At 46.5% G+C, this 17931-nt stretch overlaps 1 protein-coding gene across 2 annotated transcripts in view; it reads left to right on the top strand.

Moving 5' to 3' along the window:
* The window catches only part of NCAPD3 (non-SMC condensin II complex subunit D3), a 30519-nt gene extending 13549 nt beyond the window's left edge, over positions 1-16970 (top strand). Inside the window, exons 17-35 of one of the 2 annotated variants that reach the window (XM_064634673.1) lie at positions 702-893; positions 1230-1327; positions 1458-1573; positions 4379-4486; positions 5002-5113; positions 5196-5303; positions 6610-6848; positions 7530-7609; positions 8879-9016; positions 9353-9486; positions 9654-9853; positions 10295-10405; positions 10822-10998; positions 11723-11892; positions 12611-12741; positions 12850-12927; positions 15922-15996; positions 16116-16182; positions 16266-16970. In XM_064634673.1, the coding sequence (XP_064490743.1) occupies positions 702-893; positions 1230-1327; positions 1458-1573; positions 4379-4486; positions 5002-5113; positions 5196-5303; positions 6610-6848; positions 7530-7609; positions 8879-9016; positions 9353-9486; positions 9654-9853; positions 10295-10405; positions 10822-10998; positions 11723-11892; positions 12611-12741; positions 12850-12927; positions 15922-15996; positions 16116-16182; positions 16266-16377 (2446 nt within the window). In that variant the 3' untranslated portion in view covers positions 16378-16970. Of the gene's footprint in view, positions 1-701; positions 894-1229; positions 1328-1457; positions 1574-4378; positions 4487-5001; positions 5114-5195; positions 5304-6609; positions 6849-7529; positions 7610-8878; positions 9017-9352; positions 9487-9653; positions 9854-10294; positions 10406-10821; positions 10999-11722; positions 11893-12610; positions 12742-12849; positions 12928-15921; positions 16001-16115; positions 16183-16265 lie in introns of both variants that reach the window. The other variant, XM_064634672.1, reaches the window with a different exon arrangement.
* The last annotated feature ends 961 nt before the right edge of the window (positions 16971-17931 follow it).

The raw sequence follows: 17931 nt of genomic DNA, 5'->3' as shown, positions 1-17931 counted from the left end.
TAGCTCAGAAATAGAAAATGAGATACTGGTGGTGCTGCTGTGCCAATCTGGGGGACTGTCAGTGTTCTAATTTGGGCTATTTTGTAACAGAGTTTGTAGATTCATGGCACCTTCTTCTTCCTGACCTTAGAGTGCCTTCCAGCTTCATAAATCTCACAGCTCTTCCAACGCGAAGCAAATAATTAGGGCTAAACAAAAAAATTAGCAGGGCATGATGGCTCAACAATGACTTTCTGTCCCATTATCCCTGGAAGTGTTCAAGGCCAGGTTGGATGGAGCTCTGAGCAAGCAGTGGAAGGTGTCCCTGCCCATGGCAGGGGGTTGGAATGAGATGATCTTCAAGTCCCTTCCAACCCAGGCTGTTCTATTCTGGGTATTAAATAACAACTGCTGGAAAGTCTGTGTTACAAATGGCTGAAACTATATTTTCTTGGTGTGTCGTGGTACCATTTGGACCTTCTGTCTTCTTCCCCCAGGGCACTACATCCATGCAAGGATGCCAGGGCTGGAGTGGGTCAGGGTTTTGAACTGGAAGACTAAAAATACATACTGAATGTGTAGATTTTGAGTGTGAATAATGAGAATGCCAAGTGACAGCAGCTTTGTTTTATTGCCCCTGGACAGGGATGTTGGATTTTAGTGGATTTAACCAACTGTTTTGTTCATTCCTCCTCTAATTTACTTTTCTTCCTTCTCTGCAGCCGTTACTTGAGCAAAGCTTTCCACATATGGTCCAAGCAGAACAAGTTCACCTCCACTTTCATCAGTAACGTCCTGTCCCACGTGGAAACAGAACATGCCATGGCAGCTTGGATGCTGCTTGCTAAGGTGGCAAGTTCTTCACCCAAGCTGGATTATTCCAAGATCATTGAGGCCTGGGACAGTGTCAGCAGGTTTGTGTGTGTACTTTAAACTCTATTCTGCAGTAAAGAGGTGGGAGTGAGGAGGAGGAGCAAAGCAAGGGAGCATTTTGTGTCCTTCCACAGAGAGATTGCTGTTTAGCTGCTTGGATCACAGTTCTTCCTTCAGGCACTGGGTTCTGCAGCTGGGAGGCAAGGAACGGCCTCCAGATTCGTGCAGTAACCAAGTCTTTCCTCGGGCTTTTTGAGCTTTCATTGGGTTTGACAGCTCTGCCTTAATAATGCATATCCCAGATGAAAGGACTCTTCAGCTGTGATTTGTTCCTCAGCTGTTGCTCACGTTGGTTTGGCTGCTCCCCTGTTTTCCAGGCAGCGGAACACGAGCGCTGGCACCGTCGGACACATCCTGCGTGTCATCGGGCACGTGGCACAGCACCTCCCAGACAGCAGCTGCCAGAGGCTGATGGGTGAGTGGCTCTGAGGGGCTGCAGAGGGGAAGGGAGGCTTCGTGCCTCCCCTCCCAGCAGTTGTTTCTCCCCTGTGTAAGCACTTGATGAGCTTAGGAAATGCTCATTTTACGTGCGGTCTCGTTTCCAGACAACATCAAGTGCTGGCTGAAGGAGTCTCAGTGCCCCTTGGAGGTGATCAGCCCTGCTGTGGAGACCCTGCAGAAGCTCTGCCATGCATGTGCAGATGTGCCAGAGGAGGCTCAGGTGTGACTTAAAATATGCCTTTTAAAATAGCTTGTTCCCCACTTGGAGGCAGCTCTGTTTCCAGTTTGTGGGTTGATTAGTTCTAAAAATGAGGATCTGACTTCATCATCTCAAGCCTATTCTGCTCAGCTCTGACTTGCTTTGCCGCAGTTGTGCTGGAGAACATCCTGTAGCTAAGGATGGACTTGTAAGAAATCTTCTTTCTTCCAAAGTATCTCCCCACACACCTCTAAATATCTTGCATTTGCCTTCTGTCCGAGTTTACAGAACTCCTAAAGGAGACCTGTTGCTGTGCTTTTATTATAGCAGCTATTTCTCAGTCTTGGTCCAGTCTGAAGCCATGGATTTATACCCTAATCTCTGACTATTCTATAGCAGAGCTGCTGGACATACACATATTTCCTAGATCTCTTTCATGGGACTAAACAGGGAGTTAATAACTTGCACATAACTTTTTTCTGCCCCATTTGTTTTATGCCTTAGCTTTGCTCTGCTCCCACAGTGGGATGTTAGGCCATATTTTGCTGGTAAAACAGAGATCTCAGCTTGAGCACAGTTGCAAAGAAGCTAAAACTGATGCAGGTCTCTGTCCCTAATGATTTCTTTTTGTGTATGTTTTATATTTCTCTTTGTAGTGGGTTGACCTTGGCTGGACACCACCCAGCCTCTCTATCACTCCCCTTCCCCACCAGAAAAGGGGAGAGGCAATAAGATGGAAAACAAGTCATGGGTTGAGATAAGGCACTTTACTAAAGCAAAAATCAAAGCCTGAGCGCCCAAAAGCAAAGCAAAAAATGACAAGGTTTATTCTCTGCTTCCCATGAGCAGCAATGTCTTGCCACGTCCTGGGGAGCAGGGCTTCAGCAATGTGTGATGGTTTCTTAGCAGGCAGCCATTGGAAACAAGGAATGCCCCCTCCTTCCTGCTCCTTTCCTCAGCTTTTGTATCTGAGCTGACTTCACGTGGTCTGGAATATCCCTTTGGTTAGTTTGGGTCAGCTGGACTGGTTGTGTCCCTTCCCAGGATCTTGCCCTCGACTGGGGCAGGAGTGTTCCAGCACTGGTGCTGTGCTCAGCAGCAGCCAAAAAACTGGGGTGTCTTCAACACCTTTCTGGCTCCCAGTGCAAAGCACAGCACTGTGAGGGCTGCTCTGGGGAAATGAACTCCAGCTCAGCCAGACCCAGTGCACCCTCCTTTGAGATGTCCTGTGTTTTGAACCATCAATAAGAGGCACTTGTTTAATGGCTCAGATAAATGGCAATACAAATGTCAGTGGAGGACAAAAGGCTGAAATCCTAAGATTAATTCTACATTGAGAGGGATGTAACCAATTAACTTGTGATGAGCTTTAGTGAGTCTTCCTGCTTTCATAAGTAGGAGTCCAAACCAGAGCTGGATCTTCAGTGAAGTTGTTACTTCAACAGAATCCAAGTTGTTATCACATATGCAGTCATCACCAATATCATCGTAAATGTCCCCATCATTCTGAATGAAATTGCTTCTCAGAACGTAGCCATATTTTCCTTCTTCATTCCTGCACAGGACCTTGGTGCTGGGTCCTGCACTTGGGCCACAACAACCCCCTGCAGCCCCACGGGCTGGGCACAGAGTGGCTGGACAGGGCCAGGCAGGAAGGGAGCTGGGGGTGCTGAGTGACAGCAGCTGAACATGAGCCAGAGTGTGCCCAGGTGGGCAAGAAGGCCAATGGATCCTGACCTGGATCAGGAGGAGTGTGGCAGCAGGAGCAGGGCAGTGATTCTGCCCCTGTACTTGGCACTGGTGAGGCCACCCCTGGAGTGCTGTGTCCAGCTCTGGGCCCCTCAGTTTAGGATGGTTGTTGAGGGGCTGGAGCAGGTCCAGAGAAGAGCAACAAGGCTGGTGAAGGGACTGGAGCACAAGTGCTGTGAGGAGAGGCTGAGGGAGCTGGGGGGGCTCAGCCTGGAGAAGAGGAGGCTCAGGGGAGACCTTCTCACTCTCTGCAACTCCCTGACAGGAGGGGGGAGCCAGAGGGGGGTCGGGCTCTTCTCCCAGGAACCAACAGTAGGGCAAGAGGGCTTGGTCTTGAGCTGTGCCAAGGGAGGTTTAGGTTGGATATTGGGAAGAAATTCTTCCCAGAGAGAGTGCTCAGCCATTGCAATGGGCTGCCCAGGGGGATGGTGGAGTCACCATCCCTGGAGGTGTTTAAGACAAGACTGGACGTGTCACTCAGTGCCATGATCTGGGTGACAAGGTGATATTAGGTCAAAGCTTGGGCTTGATCTCAGAGGTCCTTTCCAACCTGGCTGATTCTGTGATATGTGTTTGGTTTCTCAGGTTACTGCTTTTAGATGGTGGGAAAACAGAACTGATGTGTTATATTCATCCCAGTCTAGCAGACAATCAGCTTTTTCCATTTCCCTTCCATCCCTTGGAAGTGAAACATCCTGTTTTCACTGTCATGGAACTGCACTTTCCAAGCAACATCTAAAAATTCACACAGACACCTCGAATGTGTTGGGTGTACATGAAACAGTCGCCTAAATCCTTTTTGTTTAAGTCTCTGTGATTTCTGTGATGAAGTAAACTTAGACCTGTGGATCATTAAAAGCCAAATTTTCCAAGGTGTTTTGACACTTGCACACATCCCTTGATGTGCAGGAAGAATTTTAAAGCTCTGAGGCACTGTCAGATTGACTTTAATGGGATCTAGATTATTAAAAGCATATAAGGACTTTGATATTAGGGATTCATGTGTGGACGGATATTACTGCTGCCTTTTGTTTAATTAATTAAGTGCTGAATTAATTTTGTTTAATTACGGAACAGGAGCTGCTCAACCAGGTGTGTGGAGATTTAGTATCCACCTGTGAGAGCTATATTTCGAATATAGTCCTCAAAGAGGATGGAGCAGAGCAGCTGCAAGAAGGTCTCTTGGTAAGTTTGGTTCCTCTTCACAGATTATTCAAAGGATGTGGGTGTACTTGGAATTGGTCTTCCTGAAAGTTCATGCCAATAACTTATGGGATAATGGGAATGTGCATGCTTTGTGTGTGTAATGAAATCCTGTATTTATGAGCCTGGGAGCATACAACAGCTTTACATGTCAGCAGTTACTTTAAGGATGTGATACCCCATGTATTTTTAATAAAATTATATGTTTTTTCTTTGCTTTTCCACTCCAGCTTCTTAGATGAGCTGTTTGGGAAACAAGTCTGTGAAAGGAATGCTTTGAGGAGTATTTCAGTATTATTAGAAGTGTGGGGGGTTAGAGCATATTAAACACACCCACCCAGAATTTCTGTTTCAAAGCCTCACCTTCTGTTCAGCCACTGCCTTCTTGAAAGGACTGAGGGAATTTGAAGTTGTTTTTGGAGAAGTACAGACTCCTGCTGACTTAATTTGCAGCTCAACCATTGCCTTTTGACTTCAGTGGTGCTTTATCTCTGCAGGTGAGACACCTCTTCCTCCTGGGGGAGGCTGCCCAGCTGTGCCCAGCCAGAGTGGGCAAACGCATCTTCCTTCTGGTTCAGTCCATTCTGGCTTCTGTCAACGAGGACCAATGTGAGGCACTCCCCTTGCTGCCCTCAGCTTTATATTTACAGGCACTTTACCATGTTTTCATTGCTGACCTGTTCCCTTGCAGTGTCTAATTCTCTGGACAGTGAGGAAATCCCTGGTTCTCAGCCGCTGTCGCAGTTCAGAGGCTCGGCCATGCCCCCCCTGGTCAGGGCTCACGCCTTCATCACTCTGGGTAAGTGCCACCCTGCACTAGGAACGTGCCCCCTTCTGCCTCAGCCTTTCTGGTGAAGTTCTGCCCAAAATCCTGGAGAAGAGGAGGCTCAGGAGGGACCTTCTCACTCTCCAACTCCCTGAAAGGAGTTGGGAGCCAGGTGGTGGTCGGGCTCTGCTCCCAGGTAACATGAGAGGAAGTGGCTTCAAGTTGTAGCAGGGGATGTTCAGGTTGGACATCAGGAAGAATTTCTTCACAGAAATGGTTGTTAAGCACTGGAAGGGGCTGCCCAGGGAGGTGTTGGAGTCCCCATCCCTGGAGGTGTCCAGGGAATGACTGGACATGGCACTCAGTGCTCTGGGCTGGGGGACAAGGTGGGCACAGGTTGGACTGGATGATCCCAGAGGTCTTTTGCTGAATAATTCTGTGTCAGTTGTGACAGATAACCACAGTGCTCTGTTTGCATTACCTCAGCTCGCAGCTTTTAGCAATGCAAATATCCATGGTAACAAGTTGGGCAAGCCATAAAAACCCTGCCAGCTCTGTGACTGCTTCTCCAGGTGGTTAATGCATTAATAGTGATCAATAATTAGCAGTGTCCTTCAGCACTGTGCTGTCCTTGTGCTTGGAGTTGGCTGCTGCCTGGCTGAAGGATCATCTTGCATGTAAGATGCTCAACAGAGGATGGAGAAAACTTGGTGCTTTTGATGTAGTTTAGAGCAGAATGACTGTACATAGTTACTTGTTCTCCCCAGCACGAGTGAAGAGAAGCCTAGTCAATCTGTATCCCCAGGATTATGAGAAAGTGCAAGTTCTGGTTTTTAATACCACTGTGGTTAGGAACAAGTCTCTTCTGTTGGAGATAGATAGCATTATTCTTTCCTTAACTGCTTTGGAAAGTTTAATACCTTTGTACAGAGCTTAGAAACAGGGAGAAGTGATGTTAGAACGCAGGCTATTTTATTTTAAGTTGGTTCAATGATGCTCTCAGAGGTGGGTGTCTCCCTGCTATGCCTATGACAGCTGGGGCTGTTCTTTTTAGCTGCTTTGAATAATACCCTGTACACAGAAATAGTTTGCTGTGAAGGAGGGAATTTGGCATAGAGACCCACTCCATAGGTCTAAGGGGAGTTTGGAAGAACTTGAAGTACCATCTCTTTGAGAGATTGTGCAGATTGCTCATCAAGTTTCAGCATGAGTTTCTTGTTTATTCCCCTGTTTACTTCCTGATTCCTTTCTTGGCTCGTGTTGGACTTGAAGGAGGCAGTGAGCTGGGCTGGGGTGGTTGGGAAGGAGAATATATTCACAGTCTTGTCGTGTTTCACAGGTAAGTTGTGTTTACAGCACGAGGATCTGGCAAAGAAGTGCATTGCAGCTCTGGCTCGGGAGCTGGAGGTGTCCCAGGACGTGGCTGTCCGGAATAACGTTGTCATCGTGATGTGTGACCTGTGCATCCGTTACACATCCATGGTGGACAGATACATCCCCAACATTTCCTTGTGCCTGAAGGACCCAAATCCCTTCATCCGTAAGCAGACCCTGATCCTGCTCACCAACCTCCTGCAGGTAAGGAGAGGCTCTGAGCTGTGCTGAACCCTGGCAGCCTGTCCAGTGGCTGTGTTGCTCATACCTTCATGAATCTACACTTAATTAAGAATACTTTAAACTATATATTTTGTTACTTTTTTTTTTTTTTTTTTGCTAGGCAGGTATCATATCAATGACACTTAAAGTTGGATAATGAGATTATTTTTAGTCAGTGGTTACCTCTTTTCTCACCGTGGTTTCTTTGAACTCCCTTCAGCTTCACTGCTCTATGAATGACTACAACAAGCACCACAGCACCTTTTTTCTCCTGCTGTCTCTGCTTATGGTTCTGGAGATGTGAATGTTGAGAGGCTCGGGATGTTCACCCTCCCAATGTTCACATGAGGTCACTCAAGGCAGGTTTGGAGTGCGTGTCACTCTGAAAACAGTGTCTGCCTTTGGGTGGGAGAACAGATTTTTCATTTTTCTACTTTTTGCTGTGGTTAACTTGATGCTGCTGCGGCGTTTATGCTCCTTAAAACATCCTCCCAAACACCATTGTTTTGGGGTTTATTTTGTGTACCTCTGGATGAGGTTTCACAGCTGCTTCCTTTGCCTGATGGACATTGTATGCTCTGTCAGGTGCTGTCCTGACTGCAGTCTGAAGGTTCACATGAAGTTTTCCTGGTTGATAGTTTGTTTTCTGCTGATTTCTGGCAGGAGGAGTTTGTGAAGTGGAAGGACTGTCTCTTCTTCCGTTTCGTCAGCGTCCTGGTGGATCCAAACCCAGACCTCGCCAGGTACAACCCTCACCTGGGAAATAATGGAGGAGAAGGGCAGAGATGTGCTCAAAACCAGTCTCAGCCTTGCTTGCTCCACATGTGAAGAAAAATGCCAGTGAGAGAGCAGATTATCCCATTAATCTCCTCACTTCCTCAGTCGTTCAGGCTTTAGGATCTGCAGTGGTAGGGAAGGAGGGGTGAACCTCCATCCAGGTCATTTGAAGGTCCCAAAGTAGCAGGCTGTGTGTCCTTGGCTGTCCTCAAAACATGCTCTATTTAGACTCCAGAAAAAAAGGGGCTTTTTGAAACAAGCCTTTCTGAAATCTTTCTTGTGGTTTTCTGACAGGCTCTGTCTCGAGTGCTGAGTCTCTTTCAGGACTAGAATTAAATATTTTCTTTATTTTCTTATATGACACACCCTGCCTTTTCAGCCTTCTGCCACGTTTTGGAACACTTTGGCGTGTCAGAGGAATTGTGCACCCTGGCTTTGAGTGAATGTTCATGAAGTTTCTGTAGGTTTCAAAGTCTCCAGCTGCCCTGTTACCTGAGAAATGAGTGAGGCAGGTTTCTCCAAGGATGGGAGATGGTGCAGGGATGAGGGATGCAGGATGCAGAGGAGGCCTGGACACCTTGCTGCTTGTTTCTGCCAGGAACAATCAGTCTGAAGATGGATTTTTCCAGGACCATCGACCTACTGTCACTTACTAGTGCACAGTCATATTTTCTTTTCTCTTCAGTGAGTTTTCAATATCTAAAAATGTCTTTCCAGTAGATGGTGACATTGCAGCATCATGTTCCTACAGGAACATGGTGCTGCTTCTTTGGGAGCCTTTTCCTTTGCATCTGCATTCAGTGACTGCATCCAGACAAAACCACATTCTTCAGGTTTGGGGTTGACTTCCAGCTCTTGCAGCACCTTTGGTGATTAACTTGTTGCTAATTGCTGTGTCTCAGCCACAGTGGAACTTAAATTATTTAAAAAATTGAAGTGTTGTGCCTGGGTTTAAATTCAAATTAATTTCTGACTCTGTTTACTTTAATGGCCATAAAAATAAGTAGGATTGTGGATGCTGGAAATGTCTGTTTCTGGATGAAAAGAGACTGAAAGTCAGTGAACTTGATATCCTTGTTCCAGCCCAGGTGGAGCTGGGCAAGAATTAAATATGGTATTGAGGGAGACTTGGCAGAGGAAAACCATCCCCCTGCCTTGAGAGCCCTGTGCTGTGTTTCACTGGTGGCTTTTAGAAACTACCCTGATGATAAGATCTTTCTTTTCCTCCTTTCCAGGTTTGCAGAGTTCTGTCTGGTGCATCTCTTACTGAAGAGGAACCCAGTGATGTTCTCCCAACACTTCATTGAGTGCATCTTCCACTTCAACAGCTATGAGAAACACGGGAAGTACAACAGGTTCCCCCAGGATGCACGGTCAGTTGAGCACATTCCTGTCTAATTTTTGCTGAATTATGGGCTGTCTGGCCATGCAGCTCTCAGTGGCAGCAAAGCATTTGTGTCACTTCATAATTACATGTGCAAAAGGCTGAAAGCAGCTGGGGGAAACAGTGTTAAATTGTGTCCTGCCTTCCCCTGTGACACTTCTGGGAGGAATTCTGCATGTAATTTGTGGGACTGTGTGGTGTCCTAACAGGTTTATGGGTCTTAAAAGTGTCATGCAAATATTCCTCACTGATTTAAAGCCTTATTATTCCTGTGAGTTGGCATAATGTGACTTGGGCCCTTGTAAAATGTCTTGCTCTGCCACAGGGCGAAGAATCTCTTCTCTCTGAAGGGGAAAGATAACAGAGAAAAAAGGATGCGAATCTACACGTTCCTGCTGGAGCATTTCACAGATGAGCAGAGGTTCAGCATTACAACCAAGATCAGCCACAGCATCCTAGGTAAGGCATGTCTTTAAAAATCAGACAAACAAAGAACTGGTGTCTGTTAAAAAAAAAAACCCTCAGGCTCGTAATCCAGGTGTGTTATCCTCCTGTCTTCCTCCTCACTGCTGTTTCTGGGAAAACACTTCTTATTTCACTCCTTATTTCTTCCCTGGGTGTTCCAGCTTGCTTTGTGGATGAGGTCCTTCCACTGGACATGGAAGCCAGCGAGCTGCTCTCAGATACATTTGCAGTCCTCAGCTGCAAGGAAATCAAGCTCTCAACTATGAGATCAAAACCCGAGGAAGACCTCGACCCTGATGAAGATGAGATGGCAGTGGCCAATGCTGTCGTACAGGTGGCACAGAAAAAGCTCATCTCGCAGGTAAAGGGCTCCTGGTCTGGTGTGGCAGGAGGGATGGGCACCTGGGGGAGCTCCAAAGCATCGAGGGAAAACTTGTGAAGGATGCTTGTCCTCGAGCTGGAGTGGTGAGAAATGCATCTCCCCAGAAGCCAGTGAAGCTGTGCTAAGCTAAATTGGCTCCCCAGCTCTCTTGTTGGTAAAGCATTTGAGTGCAACAACGTTTTTTGGTGCACCTTTTGGGCAATTTGCCTTCAGTGTGAGAGTTGAGTGACTTAGTGATGTATCTGAAAAGACTCCACTTAGGTTAAAAGCCTCTGTGCATGAGTAAGAGCAGCCTTAATTACAGTAATTCCCTTGCTCTGGAGGGATAACTCCTCTCACTTAGGCCATTCATCTAACCAGAGTGGCTTCTCCTTTATTGCATCTTGTAACTGTTCATGCCTTGTTGAAAAAAAAAAAAAGGTTCAAAAGAAGAATTTCATAGAAAACATCATCCCAGTAATCACATCACTGAAGTCTTTGATGGAGCAGAAGAGGATCCCAGCTCTTAAGGACCTGATGAACTACCTACGGGTAAGGGGAGTTGTTTTCCTGCTGGCTTGGGGGTTTTAATCCTCTCTGGAGTTAATGTGTTGGATGTGCAACCAGTAACAGAACGAACAGCCTTCTTAGAGGGGAATTTAGCAGACAGATGATGTTGTGCCACTGCCACTGTGTTAAATAACGTAGGAGGTGGAGGGATTTTAGATAAGGATCTTGGTGTGTTACGTGTGAGCCTCCTCTGTGGAACGTGGGTAGGAAGCCCGAACGCTGGAAAAGCTTTTTCATGTTCTGAAGCACAAATTGGAGTTGAAAACTCTTAGTCTGTTAAAAACACCTCTGCTCCACCAACTGGTATTTCCTTTTTGCGCTTAAGCAGCTGTGATCTGAATGGGGATGTGAATCAGGAGGGATTTCTGAAAGGGCTTAAACATTCTTCCTTGCTCCAGGAAATGATGCAGGATTACCGAAACGAAATCAAGGAGTTCTTTGCTGTGGACAAGCAGCTGGCAGCCGAGCTGGAGTATGATATGAAGAAATATGAGGAGCAGCTGGCCAGGGAGAAGGAGTCAGACCACGAGCAGGTCCCGGCAGCGCAGGCAGAGGTTGTTGGTGCCGTTAACTCTGTACGTGTATGGTCTCCTCTGCTAAAATTAGTGTGTTCATAACACCCAAACTCGGTCTGTGGGCCCTCTTCCATCACTTATGAGAGCATTCCATAGCCATTCTGCTGTATCTCTTCACATTTCCTGGCAGAAGCTTTGGTTTCAGAGTCACTGATACACTCAAAGATCAACAAACAACACTTTTTAGGCAAAGAGGAGCAGCAAATGATTAATGTAGAAAGAATTCAGTTTAAAGGGAGAACTTAAGTCTAATTTGGCACTGGCTGTGCTTAATTACTTTCTGTTCCCACAGTGATAGGCTGGCCAAAGAGTTCACTTTGACTTTAGGTGTCTACAGAGTGGAAATTCATACCTGTCCTCATCATGCAGGTCCTCTTTTAATGTCATTGTAAAGAAATAAGTATGTGCTTGAGTCAATTGTCCTGAACTATTTTAGATACCTACCTTAAGATGAGGTGACTTCTAGCCTGGAAGTACATTTCTCTGCAGACTTTAGAAGAGCACCTATATATAGACCCCTAAACTAGGACATGTGTGTCCCAGCAAAACTTTCTTTTCACTTCTTGTTAAACTTTTGGCCAATAAATTCTTCCTCCCTTGCACCCCTTTACGTCCATCACACAAAGGGCAGTTCTTCATCACACAGCATGTAGGTCAAAGTGTCTTGTAGGGTTTTCTACTCTTGCATCCATTGATATATGACCTCTTCTCCTGTTTTGCATAGCCATCTCCATCTTTGGAGAGAGCTGCATCTCTTGGTGGCCAGAATAATAATGCTCAGCCTCCTGCAAGTCGGAGAGAGTCCTCACCAGCTGGATCAATCCCTTCCTCTGTGCCTTCTGAGCTGGCTACACCTCGTGCTGGTGCTCTGAGGGAGCAGTTACTGGGTCGCAGGTATGGGTTTTTCTTTACCTGTTATGATGCTCTGCAGGGCTGTTGCTTTGCTGATGCAATCCTGAGTGGTTTGAGGGTCACCAGTTGTAGTGGGTTGGCCCTGGCTGGATGCCAGGTACCCACTAAAGCCACTCTCTGCCTTCCCTCAGCAACTGGACAGAGGAGAGGGAGAAAACCAGCAAAGGATTCGTGAGTTAAGAGCTGGGAGAGGTCACTGACTGATCACCATCACAGGCAAAACAGACTCAAAGTGGGGATATTAATTAAATTTATCGCTAACAGGATCAGAGCAAAAGAGTGAGAAGTAAAATAATCTTAAAAACACCTTCCCCCCACCCCTCCTTCCTTCCAGGTTCTCCCTCCTCCCCCCCAGCGGTGCAGGGAGATGGGAATGGGGGTTACAGTCTGTTGTTGTTTCTGCTGCTGTCAGTCCTTCATGAACTCCTGGTTGGCTTAGCCTTGACCAGCAGCAGGGAAGCCCATCCTGGAGCTTCTAGCAGCTTCTAACAGAAGCCACCCTGTAGCCACCCCCCCCCCCAGTGCCAAAACCTGGCCACAGAAACCCACTGCAGCACCAGTGTTGCAGCATCATCATCTCCTTTACATTTGTTGTTTAAGATGATGAGGGATCAGGAGGGCACAGGTCTCTCCATTACAGGCATCTCATGTGAGCTTGCAGAAGGAAATCCCTGGTTTCTGTCCTGTTTTTTGCCCTTAGGGCAGCATCCCTGAGCACACTGGCCATCCTGAACTCTGCCAGGAAGGCCATAGAAGACAGGAGCAAGCAACGCAGCAGGAGTGTTGGGAGGAGTTTATCAGCTGCCTCAAGCACAGCAGGCAGCAAGCAGGGTAGGAACATTGCTGCAAACTGCACTGGATCTGGTTTTACACAGATCTGGTCAGGCCCTCGAGTCTTGAAAGCGTTTCTGTTCTTAATTATTTCCTTCTTGGTTTTAGTGTCCTTTCAAAACCTGAACCAACAGTCCTCTGGAGACAATGAGGCCATGGCAGGCCGTGCCATCAGCACCCCAGAGCGTGAGTACAACCCAGGGAGCCCTTCCCAAACTGGGCTGAGCACTCCTCCTCTGAGAGAGCTGTCAGTGCAGAGCTCCCCTAAAGGGCTGAGAAAACCAGCCATCAACAGCTGTAGATTATTTGTTTATCTAAGGGCTTGTAGTAAAGAAGAACCATTCTGAAGCTGATGGTTTCAGCTGAATGGTGTCCATGGGAAAGGACAGTCCAATAGTCTCCATGTGCATGTCACAGGGTATCAGAGCATTGGGTCAGGGCAGGAGAGAATTTATTTTGGGATGCTGAAGTAACAGAACCACTGCCCTTTCTTCCTTCATCAAGTCTGGAGTGGTGAGGAGGAATGTTGTTGTGGTTCCTTACCAGCACTGCCCAAAGTGTACAAGACTGCACAATTGCTCTCCTTGGCTCTGGAAGCAGAGCTGAGTATTTTTAGGCTGAATTACAGAACCTGCTGCAGAGGGAAATCCTCAAGCTCTGGCTCTTTTCAGGGGTTCCTGTTGTCCAAACAGGATCTGGGGTGAGCTACAACCTGCTTCTGGAGCAGGCAGTGGGCTGAGACAAGTGCAGAACCCAGAAGGATCTGCCCAAAGGGATTAACAACCTGCACAGTAATTAAGTGTGTGTGTTCCACACTGAGAGAGAACTGAGCTGAGCACTGGAGAAGGAATGATTTGGTTTTCTTACTGCTGTGAAATGAAAGTACAAATACATGGAGAGGAATCTGATGGACAAATTGGGACTGTCTGCTGTGCTTATGTCCAGCTGAAATGCCTTCTCACAGGACCTGACCATCCAAAGGCAGGTTTTGTTGGAATGCTTTCTGACAGCCCTGCAAGCACAAGAGGCAGTTTATAGTAAAACACAAATGGAGCTGAGCTCCAGCAGGAGATTCCCTTCCTTGCTGTCAATTTTAGGGCATCTCTGCCATAGTGTGAGTCATGTGATGAACACCCTCACGTGCTCTGGGGAGAGCCCCACATGAGCTGGGTGTGTGACAGGCCAGCTCTCACTGGGCTTTGGGGGTTGCTGTGGGGAGGGTCTGGCATTCCCAGACAGAGCTGTCTGAGCTGTCTCTGCCTGTGTCTGCACCCCCCTGCCCTGCACACACACAGCAGAGCAGACATGGAGCCAATAAGGCAGGCTGGGAGTACCTGACAGCCGTGAGTGGGCAGGAGCGAACCAGTGGTGTGCATCCACTGGAAAATCTGATCCCGCTCTTCCCTCTGTGCTCAGAGTTGTCTGCCTCGATGTTTCTCTTTGCCTGAGCAACAAGCAATGATCTTTGTGCAAAAAAAAAAAAAAAAAAAAAAAAACAAAAAACTTGGGGATGTGTTTTTTAGAGAGCAGAATTCTTCAAGCACCACGTCTCTGGAAGCCTGCGTGGCTGTTTCTCTTAAGCACCATATGGTGAAAAAAAAGAGGAAAAATGTTAATCTGCAGTGGTACTAGGGCTGAATTCCTGCTTTGCTTGGAGGCAGCATGTGTCCTTCAGCAGGGAGACAAACTGTACAGAGCAGGATCATCACTTCAGTTGGCGTGTGTTGAGCCATCTGTATGGTGGTGCTGGGTCTCGAAGGCTGGGAGACAATCAGAATAAAACATGTTCATTACTCTGGTAGATCATTCTAAATGTATTGGACATGCAGTTCTTTGTAAACACTTTTGTGCTTGAGAAGTTGGGAGCAGCTGTCCCTCCTCTTTGCCTTACTCAGCTGTTCTGGCTGTCTCTCTCTTCCCTTCTGTCTTTGGGACTCAGCTCCTGCCTGTGACTTTGAGAATGGCTTCAGTGGGTCTGGGTGAGTGGGGATTGTACATAAACATGTGTTGTGAAGATACCACCTTCCCATACTGCATGGGAAGCCCTGCTTGATACTTCTTTGCCTCCCCTTTCTTTGCCTCCCCTTTCTTTGCCTCCCCTTTCTTTGCCCCCCATAACTGTCTCATTACCAAGGTAAATTGTTCAGGCACACACTGCACAAAGCCAGGACACTGACACAGACCATTCCTGAGAGATGCAGAGAAGAGCTAAGGCAGATGGATCAAGTTGGATTTCCACTCTAAGCTTCAGTGATTCCCTGCCAGGACAGGGCAGGAGTTAAAGAGCAAACCCAGTTAAAGCTGTAAAGAGAAGTCCTTTTAGCTGAGTTTTCAACTCCTGCCCTATGAAGCACTTCCTACCTTAATTCCTTCTGAAAGGTTCTGGGAAACATGAGCATAAAACAGAGCGTTGAGTTAAGTAAAATCTGAATATTGTGACATCTCTCCTGAGATAAATGACAGGAAAGAGACAGCTGACAACTAGGGCCTATTCAGGCAAGCTAAATTCTACCCAGCTCCCTTGTCAAGTGATTCCTCTTGTCTGGCTGCAGGCAGCTCCTCATGGAACATACTCAGGTCCTTTGGCTGTTTCCAGGGGCCCCAAATTCTGCCTTGACCAGGCAGAGCAACTGGTGTGGGTCTGAAAGATGGCAAAGCTTCAGTGGGAGGTGTGACTCTCCCTCCAGGGCAGGACAGGGAGGCACACCATCCCATATTTAAGGAATTTCCTCCTCCCAGGAAAGCTGGAGTGTGAAGCTGATGTGCATCATTGGCCCATCAGACTCAACACAGAGGCTGGATGGGAGACACTGAGGTCTGATGGGCTGAAAATAGATATATAATATATAGATATCTATATATATATATAGGTATAAAATAGATATATATAGGTATGAAATAGATATATAGGTATGAAATAGATATATAGATATAAAATAGATATATAGGTATAAAATAGATATATAGGTATAAAACAGATATATAGGTATAAAATAGATATATAATATATAGGTATAAAATAGATCTATATCTGTATGTGTGTGTTTGTATGTGTGTTTGCAATTAACTGGATTTACTTACTCGGTGACACTTAAGGTTTCCACAGCAGCATGCCTTGCCCTCTGGCTGTGTCACAAGCTGACTGTTAATATGTTCTTGCCTTTTTTCTTATTTTTCCAGAGACCATTAATGACTTGACTTTTGGGGCTGGGGTCAGTTGCATCAGCTTGACGCACACACCCGATTCAGCTCCAGGCAAGTCATCTCTGGGATTCCAACTTGAGGGAAATGGGGGGAAAAAAAAACCAAACAAACACCAAATGAGCAAATCTGTGGCATTTTTTAAAATATGAAAATGTGTGTGTTCTTTGCAGAGAGCAAAGAGGAGGAGGAGGAGGATAAGCCGACTGATATTATCTGTTTGACATCGCTGGAGAAACTGTAAGTTCTGCACAGAAATTGCAGGGAGAAAGGCTGGAAATAAAGGCTTGGAAATAAATGGTGGTTCTGCTTCCTTCTTCCAGCCCATCCCGGCCTCGGGAGTGGAAAGTGGAATCCCCAGCCAGGAGAAGGAGCAGCCAGCACGTCCCTCTGCGCCGCTCCCAGCGCAGAAACCCCCGGAAAGCAGAGAACTGAGCCTTTCACCGGGCCTGGGCACAGCATCACCACCTGCCTGAAGCCTTCCCCTCTGCAATTATAAACTGGGAACACATGTCCTTCCTTATCTATCTATTCTTAGCTGGCTTTTCCACAGAACTGCCCAGAACATGGGCAGACAAAGCCTGCATTAGCACATGTATGGATTGTAAGCTGCTGCTCCTGACACAGCTCACTGGAGGGCTGGAAAGCTGCAGCATAAAGGGGGGTTTGCTCTTCACTCTCAGGATGTATAATTTGTCCATTTGAAAAAGTGAGGGCAGAGTGTTGCTGCAATAAAATGCACTTATCACAGCTTGCTGGGCAGTGAGTGGCTGGGCTTATTCACCCGGTCCCTCACGGTCCCTCTTGGTTATATAATAGTTACTTTAATTTGATGAAAAGGTAAAACAGCTTGTCACTGCCACACCCCTAAATCTGGTAATTGCACGCTACATCACCTCTTATTTGTTGTGCAAACTCCTGTGTGTATGAACAGCCTTAATGTTCTTTTTCTATGGAATATTTCCATTCCTGAACTATGTTATTTCCAACTATTAGCATTTGATGAAAATAAATGGTTACAGAATTAATTCCGCCCACGCCGTCTCCCCTCTTGTTGAGCTGACAGAGAAATGATTTTTTTTTTTCCTATAGATTTCTACAGCCTCTTAAGTCTCTTCTACCACATCATTGGTATCTTGGGCCCTCAGTTCAATTAATAATGTTGGACCCAGCAGCTTCTAAATAGAGACTGATTTATCTGCAAGCAGGGCACGACTCAAATCACGGTGGGTAAGTCAGAGCTGTGTGTCCTGTGCAGGTAACTTATAAATGTGCTCTGGAAATGCTGGAATCTGACCATTCCCGAGTCTCCCTGATGCCACACTGAAGTTTTTCTGTGGTTACCTTCTGTTGCAGAGCTCAGGCCCTGGATTTCATTGGAAGTTGAGACTGGGATCTGTTTTATTCATGCTGGTTTGTCTTACTCAGGCTTTGCTGCACGAGTGGAAACGGGGGCACTTCCCTCCTGCCCTGGAATCCCATCATTTGCCCTCACTTTCCCTACTCTGTTTTGGAGATCAGAGAAACCTTCCAGTGAGGTTAAACTTTATTCCCAAAATCAAAGTCAAAACCTGGGAACAGAGGATGGCCCTGGCTTAAGTGATGGTCAATTATGGCCACATCCATTCATTCCATGCCTTTTCTCCTGCCTTAAATTATCATTTAACCACTCTGAGTGGTAAATTGGGATAGTTTATTTCCTACTTTGTGCTTCTGTTGTTTTTGTTCTGTCCTCAAGCAGTGTTTGAGATGTGCCCTGTGTGCATTAATGAGTCTTCTCTAGGGAAGAACCAGTAATACACAAATGTCCAAGAAAAAACTGATTAACAGCAACATACCTTGGACTTTGTCACCTTCATCCCAATACAAATAAGTGCATGCTCTGACAGAAGAGACTTCCCCTTATTTCACTGAATTGAAAACAGAAACCTCCCATAATCTGGCTGTTTAAAAACCACGCCCAAACCCAAACAAAAACCCCTACAAGAA

Source organism: Pseudopipra pipra, chromosome 23 (genome assembly GCF_036250125.1).
Source record: "Pseudopipra pipra isolate bDixPip1 chromosome 23, bDixPip1.hap1, whole genome shotgun sequence".
Taxonomy (NCBI): domain Eukaryota; kingdom Metazoa; phylum Chordata; class Aves; order Passeriformes; family Pipridae; genus Pseudopipra; species Pseudopipra pipra.
The sequence above is the reverse complement of the archived record's forward strand: the minus strand, read 5'-3'. Positions and strand labels throughout refer to the sequence as shown.